Source organism: Anomaloglossus baeobatrachus, chromosome 9 (assembly GCF_048569485.1).
Source record: "Anomaloglossus baeobatrachus isolate aAnoBae1 chromosome 9, aAnoBae1.hap1, whole genome shotgun sequence".
In the NCBI taxonomy this organism is placed as follows: domain Eukaryota; kingdom Metazoa; phylum Chordata; class Amphibia; order Anura; family Aromobatidae; genus Anomaloglossus; species Anomaloglossus baeobatrachus.
This window is the reverse complement of record NC_134361.1, coordinates 203,159,923-203,177,355: the sequence shown is the minus strand read 5'-3', so window position 1 is coordinate 203,177,355 and position 17,433 is coordinate 203,159,923. Positions and strand designations below refer to the sequence as shown.

General features: G+C 52.7%; 1 protein-coding gene across 3 annotated transcripts in view; it reads left to right on the top strand.

Moving 5' to 3' along the window:
- LOC142251459 (semaphorin-3F-like) overlaps nucleotides 1-17,433 on the top strand; it is a 127,166-nt gene that overhangs the window by 102,252 nt on the left and 7,481 nt on the right. For all 3 annotated transcript variants that reach the window (XM_075324280.1, XM_075324278.1, XM_075324279.1), the window contains 4 exons: nucleotides 972-1,013; nucleotides 1,222-1,385; nucleotides 1,699-1,766; nucleotides 1,852-1,985. In XM_075324280.1, coding sequence (XP_075180395.1) covers nucleotides 972-1,013; nucleotides 1,222-1,385; nucleotides 1,699-1,766; nucleotides 1,852-1,985 — 408 coding nt within the window. The remainder of the gene's footprint in view (nucleotides 1-971; nucleotides 1,014-1,221; nucleotides 1,386-1,698; nucleotides 1,767-1,851; nucleotides 1,986-17,433) is intronic.

The window sequence follows — 17,433 nt, the reverse complement described above, 5'->3', positions numbered from 1 at the left end:
GGGCCCCAGGAGGGGAACAGTATATACTATGAGGGTCCCAGGATGGAGACATATATCTCAAGATGGGGATATTTTTACCAGGATGGGTGAAATATACACCATAATGTGAGCTAGAATGGGGAACATACGGTATATACTATAATGGAGGACATATATGCCAGGATGGGGGGCATATATACCAGGATGGGGGACATATATACCTGGAGGGGGGCAGTATATAACAGGATGGGGACAGTAGATCACAGGAAGGGACAGTATATACTATGAGGGTCCCAGGATGGGGACATATATACCAAGATGGGGAAATTTTTACCAGGATGGGTTATATATACACCATAATGTGAGCTAGAATGGAGAACATATATACTAAGATGGAGGACATATATACTAGATGGGGGACATATATGCCAGGAAAGGGGACATACCAGGATGGGGTGCATATATACCAGGATGGGGGACATCTATACCAGGATGACAGACATATATACTAGGATGAAGGATATAATTACGAGGAAGAAGGCCAGGATAGGGAACATTAGAACAGGGTGTGGGACATTACTCCATAATGAGGAGGAGGGGGGGGGGGGGCGACTAATTTATCTTTATAGGACTTAGAATGCTAAATATATACAAAAAGTGTTTAAAAGAACTGAGTCGTTCTGAAGAAACGTGCACAATTGGACTGCGTCATATTTTTCACCTGTATCTAAATGCATACATATACGGTATATACAGCTGGCCAACATAAGGGGAGAAAAAAAGTCCAAATTTTGCACCAGGGCCCATCGCACCCTAGTTACGCCACTGCCACTCTGTATATGCCTTGTGCTTTCCCGGCCTGGCACAATCCGTCTGTGTTCGGTCCTGACCCCTCAATATCTGATGTCCTTTTATCTTCCCCCATGTAGTTTGTGTTCTCTTCTATGATTTCTGTCTCACTGTGGCCTTTTGTCATTTCTGTTCTCTTACAGGTGCCGTCTCCTATTAAAAATATTAAAATCTCTTCTAAGAGGGTAAGTGTTTTATCATCTCTGTCCTGGTGAGGTTCATGCTTATGTTAATGTCTCACATGTAACGTGCGGCCATTGTGTGTATATCTGAGAAGATATAGGGAGAACATCTCAGCTGCTCGTGTGATACTCGGTGGATACAGCTTGCGGTTGTGCTCCATTGTGCAGTTATGTCTCTAGCGAGCTTCCATTTGTTTTTTTTCCATTGCAGCATCAGTTGTATGTCTCTTCAGACGTGGGGGTGACACAACTCTCTCTCCATCGATGTGCGGTCTACGGCAAGACGTGTGCAGACTGCTGCCTCTCCCGGGATCCCTACTGCGCCTGGGATGGGAACTCCAATGCTTGTGCACGTTACACCCCAACGCCGGTGAGGTGAGTTACATAAGTGACCACATATCGCTAGGACTGACATTACCTCCACTGACTGAAGTACCCTCAGCTCTGGTTAAAAGGGTCTCCTAAACTTATAAAGTACTGACACATGGTGCACACCAAATTCTGCTTCTCTCCAAAACTACAGCAAACTGCACAGTTTGTTGTATCTCTACTTGCATTATGCCTTATGACATCTTCCCAACAAACCCGAAATATTGCCACCAACTTATTGGGGAACTTTATCTAAAAGCCCTGAAGAAACGTCACGGCTGCTGCAGGCCATTAATTAACCTCACCTTGTTCCCTGCAGACGGAACCGGCGTCAGGACGTTAAGCACGGCGACCCCATGAGACAGTGCAGAGGATACAACATGCAAGGTACGGTCTGAGAGATTTACCCAAAACTTCTGATTTTCTTATTTAAATGGCTCCATAAAATCCGACTAACATTCTTGGTTTACAGTGGATCGAGGCGTCTCGGAGAAATTGCAGATTGGAGTCGAAGGAGGAACTGTGTTTCTTCAGTGCGACACAAACTCCCCACTTGAAAGCGTCACATGGCTACTGCAAAGAGATGGGAACCAGCATCGAAAAGAGGTAAAGATTATCGGTACCTTCCTTTTTGCGGTGTAAGAACATGTTACCCTGTGAAGCTGTGTGCATTGTGTACCCTTCCAGCCCATGTGAAGACAAGACTTTTCTTCCCAGTAGCAGAGGCTGAACCTAAATATTACAGCAGCCATAACGTCTGCTCCTAATGGCCTTGGTTTTAGTAATAATCGGTCTCAATTTCTATACAAATTGTATGGTGCTACATGTCAGTTGTGGCTGATATTCAGCAGCTGCCAGTTATGTTACACCTCAAACATCTACAGCTGGAAGACCCCACATGATGCCCGGTGGACCCCGCACGATGCTTGGCGGACCCTGCAGCAGCTCCTGCTGACATCTACTGGAGTCATTGCCAACTATCTGCACATCAGGCCATCTCCATAGCACATTAATTTTATATTGCATCATAATTTTTTATTTTCTCTGACGCCTCATTGGGGGACACAGGACCATGGGTGTTATTGCTGCCTATCCATAGGAGGACACTAAGTAGATGCAAAAAGCATTAGCTCCTCCTCTGCAGTATACACCCCCTGGCCTGGCCAGGCAACCTCAGTTTTAGCTTAGTGTCTGTAGGAGGCACATCCTTTCAAGGTTTTGTTATTTTTTGAGGGCGACGGTTTCCCCTAGGGACCAATCTCCCAATACCATCAATGGGCAGGAACGCGGAGTGTTGCCTCCATGTACCCCCTCCTGCGACGCTGGATCCTGGGCTGCCTTTTACTGGACGACGGGTCCCACAGACACCAATTTTCCAGAGCCCAGGGCAGAGGCACAACTCCTCAGCTCCTTTTTGCAGGCTCTGAGTTGATACATTGCACCTGTGTGGCCGGACACAGCAGGCTGACTCTGCTATTTCCACTGCCTGGACTGAGGCAGTGTTAAGGTGAGATCCCCGACTGGTTTCCCAGACAAAGGGAGAAAGACGGTGCAGGGAAGGCTTCCAGGACTGCTGAATTTACAGTCTTTATTCCCACCATAGCTGCGTGCTGGCTGGAGGAGGGGAAAGTCCCTTGCTGATTTCAGGGAATCCTGCAGAGATCATCTCCCAGGGCTCATGAACTCACAGTGTTTATTCCCTCTAGTTGTGTGCTGGCTGGAGGAGGGGGAGTCCCTTGCTGATTGCAGGGAATCCTGCAGAGATAATCTACCGGTGGTGAGCTGTGTGCTGACTGGAGGGAGGGGGAGAAAAACTGTCACAGAAGCTCCCTTCCCGCCGTTTTTTTTACTACCGACAGCAGGGGGGCACACTGACTTCTTCCTGGCGCTCTTTTAGCGCTAAGCCCACCCCCCCCGGAAAGCGCACAAAGATCTCCACAGAGCGGGCTTACTCCTTCCTGAGGACGCAGGGCCATCGGCTGATTCTGGTGAGGTACACCGAAGCAAATACAATCCTTTCTTCCCACTGCTTCACTTGTAGCTCTGCAGATCATTGCTCCCCCTCCTGGCATACTCCTATTAGGAACATGCAGAATTCTAAGGGTACTAAGAGTGCTAAGTCTCACATATTCTATTATTCAGCCTGCACTGCCTGCCACGCTGAGCTACCACGTAAACACACCTCTTCTCTCTGTGAGTCCTGTGCCCCTATAGCCCCCCAAACCCCCCCCGCCACCACCGCCGCAACCGTCAGCCCAGAGCCTAGGGCTCCCAGCCCACCGGAATGGGCACAGTTTCTGTCCCAATCCATGGAAAAACTGTCACAGAACCTTGTGCTGGCTATGCAATGTCGTCCTCCACACCCTTCTGGGCCCCTGGACGGAACGCAGCCTGAGGATACACCTATGGAAGGGCCTTCTGAGGTAATCTGGGCCCATGCTTCACTGGTTGCAGGGATCAGAAAAAGAGCAAAAGGCCGGGTGTCTCCAGCACTCTCTCATGGCCCCCAAGGCTCTCCCTCGGGAGCACACAGGGCAGGCTCTCCCACACGCTCCACGGCTTCTGAAGAGCTGGAGGAGGGAGAATGCTGTTTGTACCAGGATGATTCCTTGGTTTCAGCCTCCCCAGATGATCAAACTGCAATAGACTTCCTTATAGCAGCAATCAACCAAACTCTGCATGTGGAGGATCCCCATCCACTACCACTGACCATGCGGTCTCCTTTAAGAGGGCAAGGAAACCCCAAAAGGTTTTCGCTGATCATCCAGAGTTCAAGATATCCTCACAAAGCAAAGGGAGAAGCCTGACAGGCGCTTCGGTAACCGTAAACTCATGGAGTCCCGGTACCCTTTTGCCTCACTTGCCCCGAAGGGCTGGGCCGATCCGCCCTCGGTCGACACCCCGGTCTCCCGCCTTACCACAAAGACGCTCCTGTCTTTACCCGATGGTTCCTCCATCAAGGACCCGACAGACAGGTAGAGCACCTCGCCCGCTCTGCCTTTGAGGCTGCGGGTTCCTCCCTCTCGCCCTCCTTTGCCTCTGTGTCGGTCGCAAAGGTGATCTCGGTCTGGGCAGAATCCCTTAACACTTCGCTTGAGGAATCCCAGTTCACTCATACCTTCACAGAGGTAACAGCTCAAATTGTTGCTGCGGCGGAGTACCTCATGCAGGCCTCCATTGACGCTACTACGCTGCTACCTGCAGCTTTTGCTTTTGCCGCCTCAAATACCATAGCCATCCGTAGAGCTCTCTGGCTCCGACAATGGCGAGCGGACTCTGCCTCCAAGAAGTCTCTCACGTGCCTTCCCTTTTTTCCAGACCGATTGTTTGGCGAACGTCTGGACAAGCTCATTTCCGACGCCACGGGAGGAAAGAGTACCTCCCTCCCCCAGCTGAAGTCCAGGACGACCTTCACCAGACGTCCACAGTCCTCATTCCGCTCCTTTCGGAACTCATTTGGTTGGTCGACATCCCGCTCTGCCTCCGCCACTAGCCGCGGACTACGCAGGGACCGACCTTCTCAGCTCTCCCCGAAACCCACCTAGTCATGGCAGCCTAGACCGAAACAGTCCAGGACTAGGGAGACTCGTCCACGACGTTTTCCCCCCTCATGACTCCTTCGGCGCCCCGGAAGACACACTCATTGTAGGAGGTCGACTGCGGCTCTTTCAACACATCTGGGCTGCCGCCTCAGACGACAAATGGGTGCGAGACCTTGTGTCTTCCGGTTACCACATAGAATTTCGGACCCGACCCCCGAGTTGGTTGTTTCTCTCAAACCCCCCAAAGACTCGAAAACGACGCGAGGCTTTTTTCTCAGCAATCCACTCGCTCCAAACAGCAGGAGTGATAATACCTGTCCCGGATGACGAGAAGTTCAGGGGTTTTTATTCCAACCTCTTTGTGGTCCCCAAAAAGGATGGGTCATTTCGACCCATCCTGGACCTCAAACACCTGAACAAACATGTGCACGTACGGAGATTCAGAATGTAGTCCCTAAGGTCCATTATTGCATCCATGGTCGAAGGGGTATTCCTCGCCTCCATAGCTATCAAGGACGCGTACCTGCACATACCCATCGCCCCACATCACCAAAAGTTCCTCCGCTTCGCAGTCCAGGACTCCCATTTTCAATTCGTAGCCCTACCCTTCGGCCTTGCCACCGCACCAAGGGTCTTCACCAAAGTCATGGCAGCCGCCATGAGCGTCCTTCACGCCAGGGGAGTAGTCGTTCTCCCTTACTTGGACGACCTCCTCATCAAGGCCCCCTCCTTCCGCGACTGCTCAACCAGCGTACAGATAACCGTGGACACCCTATCCCGCTTAGGGTGGCTACTGAATCTAGACAAATCATCCCCGGTCCCATCACGATCCATCACCTTCCTGGGCATGTCCCTGAACACCTGTCGGGGCTTGATCTATCTCCCTCAGGACAAGGTGATCGCTCTTCGACAAGCGGTACGCTGCCTTCTACGTCCTCCGTCTCGCTCCATTCGATTCAGCATGAAGGTGCTCGGCAGGATGGTGGCGGCTATGGAGGCAGTACGCTTTGCTCAACTGCACCTCCGCCCACTGCAGCTAGCCCTTCTAGCGGCCTGGGACAAGAGCCCCTTCTCCCTGGATAAACATCTTCACCTGACGCCTTCAGTCAGGTATGCACTCCGCTGGTGGCTTCGGTCCTCATCCCTATCGAAGGGGAGATCTTTTCTCCCAGTGAACTGGCTGGTCCTGACCACGGACGCCAGCCTCCTAGGCTGGGGAGCAGTGTACCGGCACCACACTGCTCAAGGACGTTGGACGCCCCAGGAGTCTTCCCTACCCATAAACATCCTGGAAATCTGCGTGATCTTCCTCACGCTCAGGGCGTTCCGCCCTCTGCTAGAGGGTCGTCAGATTCGAGTCCAATTGGACAATGCGACAGCTGTAGCCTATATCAATCGGCAGGGGGCCACCCGCAGCAAAGTGGCTTATCTCGAGGCCCACAAGATCCTCAGCTGGGCCGAATCGACGGGGTCAGTGATATCAGCGGTACACATACCGGGAGTAGAGAATTGGGCAGCAGACTTTCTAAGTCGTCAAGGATTGGCCGCCGGAGAATGGTCTCTCCACCCAGAAGTGTTCCTACACACCTGCACTTGCTGGGGTTCACCAGACGTGGATCTAATGGCCTCAAGGTTGAACGCAAAGGTACCCGCGTTCATAGCCAGGTCACGCGACCCGCAGTCCATCGGCACGGATGCTCTAGTCTGCTCCTGGCACCACTTCCGCCTGCCTTACATATTTCCACCTCTACCCCTGCTGCCGCGGGTAATCAGGAAGACCAAGGCAGAGGGAGTCCCGGTGATACTGATAGCACCGGACTGGCCCAGGCGCACCTGGTACGCCGAATTAGTACAAATGCTCGCAGACGTACTGTGGCGCCTTCCAGACATCCCAGACTTGCTGACCCAAGGGCCCATTTCCCATCAGAACTCCAGAGCCCTGAAGCTGACGGCATGGCCATTGAGACCTGGGTATTAACAAGAGCGGGATTTTCCCCCGCGGTTATCTCCACCATGATCAGCGCCCGAAAGCCTGCGTCATCCCGCATTTACCACCGTACGTGGAAAATCTTCCTTTCATGGTGCAGGGAAACGAACGTCCAGCCTATGCCTCTGGCCATCCCCAGAATTCTCGACTTTCTACAGTCTGGCTTGCAAGCGGGATTGGCTCTCAGTTCCCTTAAAGGGCAGGTCTCAGCGCTCTGAATCTTCTACCAATGCCGCCTGGCTCAAAAACCGCAAGTCAAAACCTTCCTCCAGGGCGTTTCCCATCTAGTTCCCCCGTACAAACGGCCGCTGGAACCATGGGACCTCAACCCCGTTCTGGACGGTCTCCAGAGGTCTCCCTTTGAACCTCTCAAGGAATCCTCCCTTGCTCTTCTGTCCTGGAAGGTAACATTCCTGGTGGCAATTACGTCCATCAGACGGGTTTCGGAGCTGGCAGCACTCTCTTGCTGCGAGCCTTTTCTGATCTTTCACCAGGACAAGGTGGTTCTGCGCCCCCTTCCGGATTTTCTTCCAAAGGTTCCTACCCAGTTTCATTTGAACGAGGACATTGTTCTGCCTTCCTTTTGTCTACACCCAGTTCATAGGGTGGAAAGGTCTCTGCATTCGTTAGACCTCATCAGAGCTCTCAGATATTACATATCCAGGACAGCCCCCTTTAGGAAAACGGACTCTTTGTTCGTCATTCCTGAGGGGCCTAAGAAGGCACAGGCAGCCTCAAAGGCGACGCTGGCTCGCTGCATTCGCTCTGCGATCCAGGAAGTCTACCGCCTGCAACTCAAGCCCATTCCTAGTGGGCTGCGGGCTCATTCCACGTGAGCAGTTGGCGCTTCATGGGCCATTCGGCATCAGGCTTCAGTGGAACAGGTGTGTAAGGCTGCGACCTGGTCTAACCTACATACGTTTTCAAAGCATTACAGAGTCCATACCCAGGTTTCAACTGAGGCAAATCTGGGTAGGAAAATTCTGCAAACGGCAGTAGAGCACCTCTCTCAGTAGGCGCTCCAGGCTGTCTGGGACTGGTTCCTACTCCTTGGGTTGTGTTGTCTTCTTTTATTTTTTCCCACCCATGGACTGCTTTAGGATGTCCCATGGTCCTGTGTCCCCCAATGAGACGTCAGAGAAAAACGGATTTTTGTGTACTCACCGTAAAATCGTTTTCTCTTAGCCATCATTGGGGGACACAGCACCCACCCTGTTGGGCCTTGGTTCTCTCAGTACCTTATTTGGTTATGACTCTTTTTTTCTCATGTTCCTCTGTTGAGATAAGTTCTTACTATTTTTTTCTCCTACTGCTTGTGTACTAAAACGGAGGTTGCCTGGCCCGGCCAGGGGGTGTATACTGCAGAGGAGGAGCTATGCTTTTGCATCTACTTGGTGTCCTCCCATGGATAGGCAGCATAACACCCATGGTCCTGTGTCCCCCAATGACGGCTAAGAGAAAACTATTTTACGGTGAGTACACAAAAATCCGTTTATTCCTCCCAGAGATATAGTGCTTAGCAAAAGTATTCACACACACTCCCCCCCCCCCCCCCCCTCCCTCTTGGCATTTTTCGTGTTTTGCTACTTCACAATCTGGAATTTCACTTTTGTTGTTTTTTTTTTAGGGTTTGTATCAGTTCATGTAGAGATCATGCCTATAAGGCTGGAGTCGCACTAGCATATGGCATCTGATACAAGATGCTAATGACCCCCGGCTCAGGCTCGGCTGCGAGCCTGAGCAGAGCGTCAGCTACGAAGGAGAGGGAGGGGTTAATCCCCCCCATCTCCTCCATTGTCAGCCTGTGCGTATATCGCACTGCACTGGGATAAACATCCGAGTACAGTCCGATGTTTCTCTCGCATCCATTCACTTGAATGGGTGCGAGTGATACGGGTCTAGCAGAAAATCGCAGCATGTTGGGACTTTTCTCGCATCCAGATTCTGGATTCGAGAAAAGCTGACTAACTGCTCGCCCTCATTGACTAACATTGCTCAGGGTGCAATGCGAGATATTCTCGCATTGCACTCTTCCGTTTTTCATGTTCGTGTGAGCGTGCCCTAACTGTGAACATTTAGTTTTCATTTTATTGCGATGCAAACAACAAATAGGACAAAGTAAATGAAAACGTCAGTGTGCGTAACTATTCACACCACTAAAGTCAGTACTCTGTAGAGCCTCCAATTACAGCTGCAAGTCGCTTTGGATAAGTCTGAGGTTTCCACATCTTTCTTGCCACTGGAATTTTAGCCAGAACCGTAGAAAACCCCAGTTAAAATATCAAACCTTTATTAATCACATTTTCTTCGGCGCTCTATTGGGAGACCCAGACGATTGGGTGTATAGCTACTGCCTCCGGAGGCCACACAAAGCATTACACTAAAAAGTGTAAGGCCCCTCCCCTTCTGGCTATACACCCCCCGTGGGATCACGGGCTTACTCAGTTTTCAAGCTTTGTGTGCGAAGGAGGTCATACATCCACGCATAGCTCCACTGTTTGTAGTCAGCAGTAGCTGCTGACTATATCGGTTGGAAGAAAAGAGGGCCCATATAGGGCCCCCAGCATGCTCCCTTCTCACCCGTGGTGGTGCTTGTAAGGTTGAGGTACCTATTGCTGGTACAGAGGCTGGAGCCCACATGCTGTTTTCCTTCCACATCCCCTGGAGGGCTCTGTGGAAGTGGGATCTTGCCGGCCTTCAAGCCCTGAGGCCGGGCTCCATCCACAGACCCAGAGAACCTGCTGGATGAGGAGCACGAGTACAGTCAGGGACATGGCCCTGCATCTTTCAGGTACTCGGTGTCCCTGGCACGCACGGACACACTCAGGACTTGCTGAGTGTTGTAGTGCGCCGGGGACAGTAGCGCTGTGCGCCGGGGTTAGGTCACTGCAGCTTTGCTGAGTGACGTTTTCATGGTGGGAACTACTGCGCCGACCGCTCCTGGAGCGGCGGCGCAACTGCGACCTGTAGTGCGCCGGGGACTTCGCGCCGACCGCGCTTTTACGGCGGCGGCGCCTCTAACTATAGTCCCCGGCTTCTGCGGCCTAGTGCCGCTTCGTTCCCGCCCCCACCCTGTCACTCAGGGTAGGGGAGAGACGCTGCTCAATAGGCAGCGCCGAGGGCTGGAGCCTTATTTACATGCTCCAGCCCTCTCACTAGGCACAGGGGAACGCAGGCTTCCCGCTCTTTGTCTGTGCACGCCCAGGGCCCGCCCCCCTCCCTTCACAGAACGCCGGCAGCCATTACACGTGCGGTCTGGCTGGGGAAAGGCAGCAGGCTCTGGGAGACCCAGACTGGAGGGATTTCTGGCGACCACACACCCGCTCTTAAGCGGGCGGTAAGCAGCGCTTCAGCGCTGGCCCCACTAGTGCCTCAGTGATATATTAGTGTACTTGGTACCATATATATATATATATATATAATTATTATATAGTTGCACTGTAAGGTCGCTTCTTGGCTGGACACCCTGTATTGCTCTGAGGAGACAGCAACATGTCATCCGCAAAACGCAAGGGTGCCAAGGCTCGGGCTGTGTACATTACTTGTACTGCATGTGGGGTTGATCTACCGGCAGGCTCCAACGACTCCCATTGTGTGCAATGTTCAGTCCCAGTGGCACTTCGTCAGCCAGAGCCTATGGTGGTAGTTGCCCAGGCAGAGCCGCCTGTGAACCCTGCCCCGTTGACAGGGACAGACTTTGCAGTTTTTGCTGATAAGATGTCTGTGACTATGACAAAAATCCTGGAGACCTTGCAGTCCAGGCCAGTTATACAAGCCATAGACACTGCTATGCCCTTGCTCCCAGGTCCCCCTCAGTTGGAACTAATCCGTACTTCAAGGGGGTCCCAGGCATCACAGGCTGAAATCTCTGACTCAGATGACAGCCCCAGTCACCCTAAGCGAGCTCGCTGGGAAAGACCCTCGACGTCATCACACTGCTCAGGGTCTCAGCGAGGAGAGTCTCTCTGTGAGGAGTCTGAGGACGGGGATCAGGATTCTAACCCTGAAACCCCTCTCAATCTGGATGCCCCTGATGGGGACGCCATGGTTAATGACCTTATATCGGCCATCAATAGACTGTTGGATATTTCTCCCCCAGCTCCTTCAGCAGAGGAGGCAGCTGCCCAGCAGGAGAAATTCCATTTCCTATATCCCAAGCGTAAATTAAGTGCTTTTTTGGACCACTCTGACTTCAGAGAATCAATCCAGAAACACGACGCTCATCCAGACAAGCGTTTCTCTAAACGTTCTAAGGATACCCGTTATCCTTTTCCCCCTGACGTGGCCAAACGCTGGACCCACTGTCCAAAGGTGGATCCACCAATTTCCAAGCTGGCGGCTAGATCCATAGTCGCAGTAGAGGATGGCGCTTCACTTAAAGATGCCAACGACAGACAGATGGACCTTTGGTTGAAATCTGTCTATGAAGCTATTGGCGCGTCGTTTGCTCCAGCATTCGCGGCCGTGTGGGCACTCCAAGCTATTTCAGCTGGTTTAGCACAGGTGGATGCTATCATGCATCCAGCAGTGCCGCAAGTGGCGTCCCTAACTTCGCAAATGTCTGCGTTTGCAACCTATGCTATCAATGCTGTCCTTGAGTCTACAGGCCGTACCTCTATGGCGTCCGCCAACTCTGTGGTTTTGCGCAGAGCCTTGTGGTTAAAGGACTGGAAAGCAGATGCTAGTTCCAAAAAATGCTTAACCAGCTTGCCATTATCTAGAGATAGACTGTTTGGTGAGCCATTGGCTGAAATCATTAAACAGTCCAAGGGTAAGGACTCTTCCTTACCACAGTCCAGACCAAGCAAGCCACAGCAGAAAAGGTGGCAGTCGAGGTTTCGGTCCTTTCGGGGTTCCGGCAAGGCCCAATTCTCCTCTTCCAAAGGGACTCAGAAGGAACACAGGAACTCAGATTCCTGGCGGCCTCACGCACGCCCCAGAAAACCAAATGGAGGAACCGCTTCCAAAGCGGCTACCTCATGACTTTCAGCCTCCGCCCTCCGCATCCTCGGTCGGTGGCAGGCTCTCCCGCTTTTGCGACATTTGGCTGTCACAGGTCAAAGACCGATGGGTAACAGACATTTTGTCTCGCGGGTACAGAATCGAGTTCAACTCTCGGCCTCCACCTCGGTTCTTCAGAACCTCCCCACACCCCGACCGAGCAGATGCCCTACTGCAGGCGGTGGACTCTCTGAGAGCAGAAGGAGTGGTGATCCCGGTCCCCCCTCAGGAACGAGGGCAAGGTTTTTACTCCCATCTGTTTGTGGTTCCAAAAAAGGACGGCTCCTTCCGTCCTGTTCTGGACCTAAAACTGCTCAACAAACACGTGAACGCAAGGCGGTTCCGGATGGAATCCCTCCGCTCCGTCATTGCCTCAATGTCTCGAGGAGACTTCCTTGCCTCAATAGACATCAAAGATGCCTATCTTCACGTGCCGATTGCTACGGAGCACCAACGTTTCCTACGTTTTGTGATAGGAGACGACCATCTTCAGTTCGTAGCTCTGCCATTCGGTCTGGCGACAGCCCCACGGGTTTTCACCAAGGTCATGGCGGCAGTGGTAGCGGTCTTGCACTCTCAGGGACACTCGGTGATCCCTTATCTGGACGATCTACTTGTCAAGGCACCCTCTCGCGAGGCATGCCAACTCAGCCTGAATATTACGCTGGATACTCTCCAGACTTTCGGGTGGATCATCAATTTTGCCAAGTCAAATCTGTCACCGACCCAATCACTAACATACCTTGGCATGGAGTTTCATACTCTATCAGCGATAGTGAAGCTTCCGCTGAACAAGCAGCGGTCACTACAGACAGGGGTGCAGTCTCTCCTTCAAGGCCAGTCGCACTCTTTAAGGCGCCTCATGCATTTCCTAGGGAAGATGGTGGCAGCCATGGAGGCAGTTCCCTTTGCGCAGTTTCATCTGCGTCCACTTCAATGGGACATTCTCCGCCAATGGGACGGGAAGTCATCGTCACTAGACAGGAAAGTCTCCCTTTCCCAGACGGCCAGGGACTCTCTGCAATGGTGGCTTCTTCCCACCTCGTTGTCTCAGGGAAGATCCTTCCTACCCCCATCCTGGGCAGTAGTCACGACAGATGCGAGTCTATCAGGGTGGGGAGCAGTTTTTCTCCACCACAGGGCTCAGGGGACATGGACTCAGCAGGAGTCCTCCCTTCAGATCAATGTCCTGGAACTCAGGGCAGTGTATCTTGCCCTCCTAGCCTTTCAGCAGTTGCTGGAAGGACGGCAAATCCGAGTCCAGTCGGACAACTCCACAGCGGTGGCTTACATCAACCACCAAGGAGGGACGCGCAGTCGGCAAGCCTTCCAGGAAGTCAGGCGGATTCTCACGTGGGTGGAGGACACAGCATCCACCATATCCGCGGTTCACATCCCAGGCGTAGAAAATTGGGAAGCGGACTTCCTCAGTCGCCAGGGTATGGACGCAGGAGAATGGTCCCTTCACCCGGAAGTGTTTCAGGAAATCTGTCGCCGCTGGGGGGTGCCGGACGTCGACCTAATGGCGTCCCGCCACAACAACAAGGTCACGGCATTCATGGCGCGGTCGCGCGATCAAAAAGCTCTGGCGGCAGACGCCTTAGTCCAAGATTGGTCGCGGTTCAGGCTCCCGTATGTATTCCCGCCTCTGGCACTCTTGCCCAGAGTTTTACGCAAGATCAGAGCCGATTGCAGCCGCGCCATACTCGTCGCCCCAGATTGGCCGAGGAGATCGTGGTACCCGGATCTGTGGCATCTCACGGTCGGCCGACCGTGGTCTCTCCCAGACCGGCCAGACTTACTGTCCCAAGGGCCGTTTTTCCATCGGAATTCTGCGGCCCTGAACCTGACTGTGTGGCCATTGAGTCCTGGATCCTAGCGTCTTCAGGATTATCCCAAGGAGTCGTTGCCACCATGAAACAGGCTAGGAAGTCCACCTCTGTTAAGATCTACCACAGAACGTGGAGGATTTTCTTATCCTGGTGCTCTGCACAAGGAGTATCCCCCTGGCCATTTGCATTGCCCACTTTTCTTTCTTTCCTGCAATCGGGGTTAGAAAAGGGCTTGTCGCTCGGTTCCCTTAAAGGGCAAGTCTCGGCGCTATCCGTCTTTTTTCAGAAGCGTCTAGCACGACTTCCTAAGGTGCGCACGTTCCTGCAGGGGGTCTGTCATATCGTGCCCCCGTACAAGCGGCCGTTAGATCCATGGGATCTGAACAGAGTACTAGTTGCTCTCCAGAAGCCGCCTTTTGAGCCTCTGAAAGAGGTTTCCCTTTCTCGCCTGTCACAGAAAGTGGCCTTTCTGGTAGCGATCACGTCTCTTCGGAGAGTGTCTGAGCTGGCAGCTCTGTCATCCAAGGCTCCTTTCCTGGTGTTCCACCAGGACAAGGTAGTGTTGCGCCCCATTCAGGAATTTCTCCCTAAGGTGGTATCCTCGTTTCATCTTAATCAGGATATCTCCTTACCTTCTTTTTGTCGTCATCCGGTTCACCGGTATGAACAAGATTTACATTTGTTAGATCTGGTGAGAGCACTCAGAATCTACATTTCCCGTACGGCGCCCCTGCGCCGCTCTGATGCACTCTTTGTCCTTGTCGCTGGTCAGCGCAAAGGGTCGCAGGCTTCTAAAGCCACTCTGGCTCGATGGATTAAAGAACCAATTTTTGAAGCCTACCGTTCTGCGGGGCTTCCGGTTCCATCAGGGCTAAAGGCCCATTCAACCAGAGCCGTGGGTGCGTCCTGGGCATTACGACACCAGGCTACGGCTCAACAGGTGTGCCAGGCAGCTACCTGGTCGAGTCTGCACACTTTCACCAAACATTATCAGGTGCATACCTATGCTTCGGCGGACGCCAGCCTAGGTAGAAGAGTCCTGCAGGCGGCAGTGGCCTCCCCGTAGGGGAGGGCTGTCTTGCAGCTCTAACATGAGGTATTTCGTTACCCACCCAGGGACTGCTTTTGGACGTCCCAATCGTCTGGGTCTCCCAATAGAGCGCCGAAGAAGAAGGGAATTTTGTTACTTACCGTAAATTCCTTTTCTTCTAGCTCTTATTGGGAGACCCAGCACCCGCCCTGTTGTCCTTCGTGATTTTTGGTTGTTTTTCGGGTACACATGTTGTTCATGTTGAACGGTTTTCAGTTCTCCGATGTTACTCGGAGTGAATTTGTTTAAACCAGTTATTGGCTTTCCTCCTTCTTGCTTTAGCACTAAAACTGAGTAAACCCGTGATCCCACGGGGGGTGTATAGCCAGAAGGGGAGGGGCCTTACACTTTTTAGTGTAATGCTTTGTGTGGCCTCCGGAGGCAGTAGCTATACACCCAATCGTCTGGGTCTCCCAATAAGAGCTAGAAGAAAAGGAATTTACGGTAAGTAACAAAATTCCCTTCTTTAATGTGCAAGTAAAACCAAATTGCTTCACATATAAATCAGGGACGGGGCCCAGGGCAGCAATTCCCTGATATCTCCCTTCCTGACCGCGAAGGTTGGCACCCTAAATACAGCACAGTGGCGCCCCCGCTCAATGATGACTAGCCCGACTGACCCTATACTAAGTATTAAAGTGCTGCTGATCTAGATGACGGGCTTATAAAACTCACAGTGAATGTATCACATTCATTCAGACCGGTTTATATCATCTTAGATGGATTTTCCACCCCAATAGCATTCCAGATATCCAATGACTGGTTATAGATAACTTTCTTTGTCGCTCCATTGGGAGACCCAGACAATTGGGTGTATAGCTTCTGCCTCCGGAGGCCACACAAAGTATTACACTTAAAAGTGTAAAGCCCCTCCCCTTCTGCCTATACACCCCCCCGTGCATCACGGGCTCCTCAGTTTTTATGCTTTGTGCGAAGGAGGCACACATCCACGCATAGCTCCACAATTTAGTCAGCAGCAGCTGCTGACTATATCGGATGGAAGAAAAGTGGGCCCATAACAGGGCCCCCGGCATGCTCCCTTCTCACCCCACTCTGGTCGGCGGTGTTGTTAAGGTTGAGGTACCCATTGCGGGTACATAGGCAGGAGCCACATGCCGTTTTCCTTCCCCATCCCTTAAGGGCTCTGGGTGAAGTGGGATCCTAATCGGTCTCCAGACACTGGGACCGTGCTCCCTCCGCAGCCCCTGGGGAATCTGCTGGACAGGAGCCGGGTATCGTCAGGGACAAGGCCCTGCTACTGTGAGGTACTCTGTGTCCCCTTGGGGACAGCGCATGGAGCGCTTGTGTTATACACGCTGCAGCACTGCTGGGTGTGTTGGTGCGCCGGGACTACCGCGCTGGCCGCGCTTGTTTGCCGGCCGCGCTTATAACTTTAGTCCCCGGCTTCTGCGGCCTAGTACCACATACTCCCGCCCCCCGGCCTGCCAGTCAGGCGAAGGGAGGGACGCTGCACTGGACGTCAGCGCTGAGGGCTGGAGCATACTTTGTATCCTCCTCCCCCCTCACTGAGCACAGTGGGGCACCAGATTCCCGCACTTTTTAGGGCACGCCCACGGCCCCCTCCTCCTCACAGAACGCTGACAGCCATTCCTGTCAGCACTTCAGAAGCTGGAGAGGAGAGACAACACGGCTCTGGGAGGCCCAGACAGGGAATCTGGTGGTCACACAACCGCTTTGGGCGGTCGGTAAGCCGCACCTGTTACTAGGTGCTGGCCCCCCTGGGTGCCGAAGTTTATATATATATATATATGCTTATAGGCTATACATATACTCTGTACGGTCGCACTGTTGATTTTTGGCTATATACCCTCCCGGATTGTACTCTGAGGAGACAACAGCATGTCGTCCGCAAAAAGCAAGGGTGCCAAAGCACAGGCTTACTTTGCAACCTGTACCTCATGTGCGGCTATGCTACCGGCAGGTTCCACCTACCCTCATTGTGTACAATGCTCGGCCCCTGCGGCACTTACTCAGCCGGAGCCTCTGCCACTGGTGGCCCAGGTGGAACCACCTGCTACCACTGTCCAGGTGACAGGGACGGAGTTTGCAGTATTCGCTGACAAACTTTCTGAGTCTATGGATAAATGGTCTGCTAGGATACTAGAAGCTTTGCAGTCCAGAACGGTAATCATTGACCCCAGGCCCCCCTCGGTTGGAGCAGCAAAGTGCTCCTGGGGTGACTCATAGGTCCCAAGGTGAGGTCTCCGACACGGACCGCAGTCCCAGACCGCCTAAGCGGGCTCGCTGGGAGCTTCCCTCGACCTCATCACACTGCTCAGGGTCTCAGCAGGAGGACTCTCTAGAGGATGAAGCGGATGTGGCAGATCAGGATTCTGATCCTGAAGTCGCTCTCAACCTAGATACACCTGAGGGAGACGCCATAGTGAATGACCTTATAGCGTCCATCAATCAGGTGTTGGATCTTTCTCCCCCAGCTCCTCCAATTGAGGAGTCAGCTTCTCAGCAGGAGAAATTCCGTTTTAGGTTTCCCAAGCGTACAATGAGTACGTTTCTGGATCACTCCGACTTCAGAGAGGCAGTCCAGAAACACCGAGCTTGTCCAGATAAGCGCTTTTCTAAG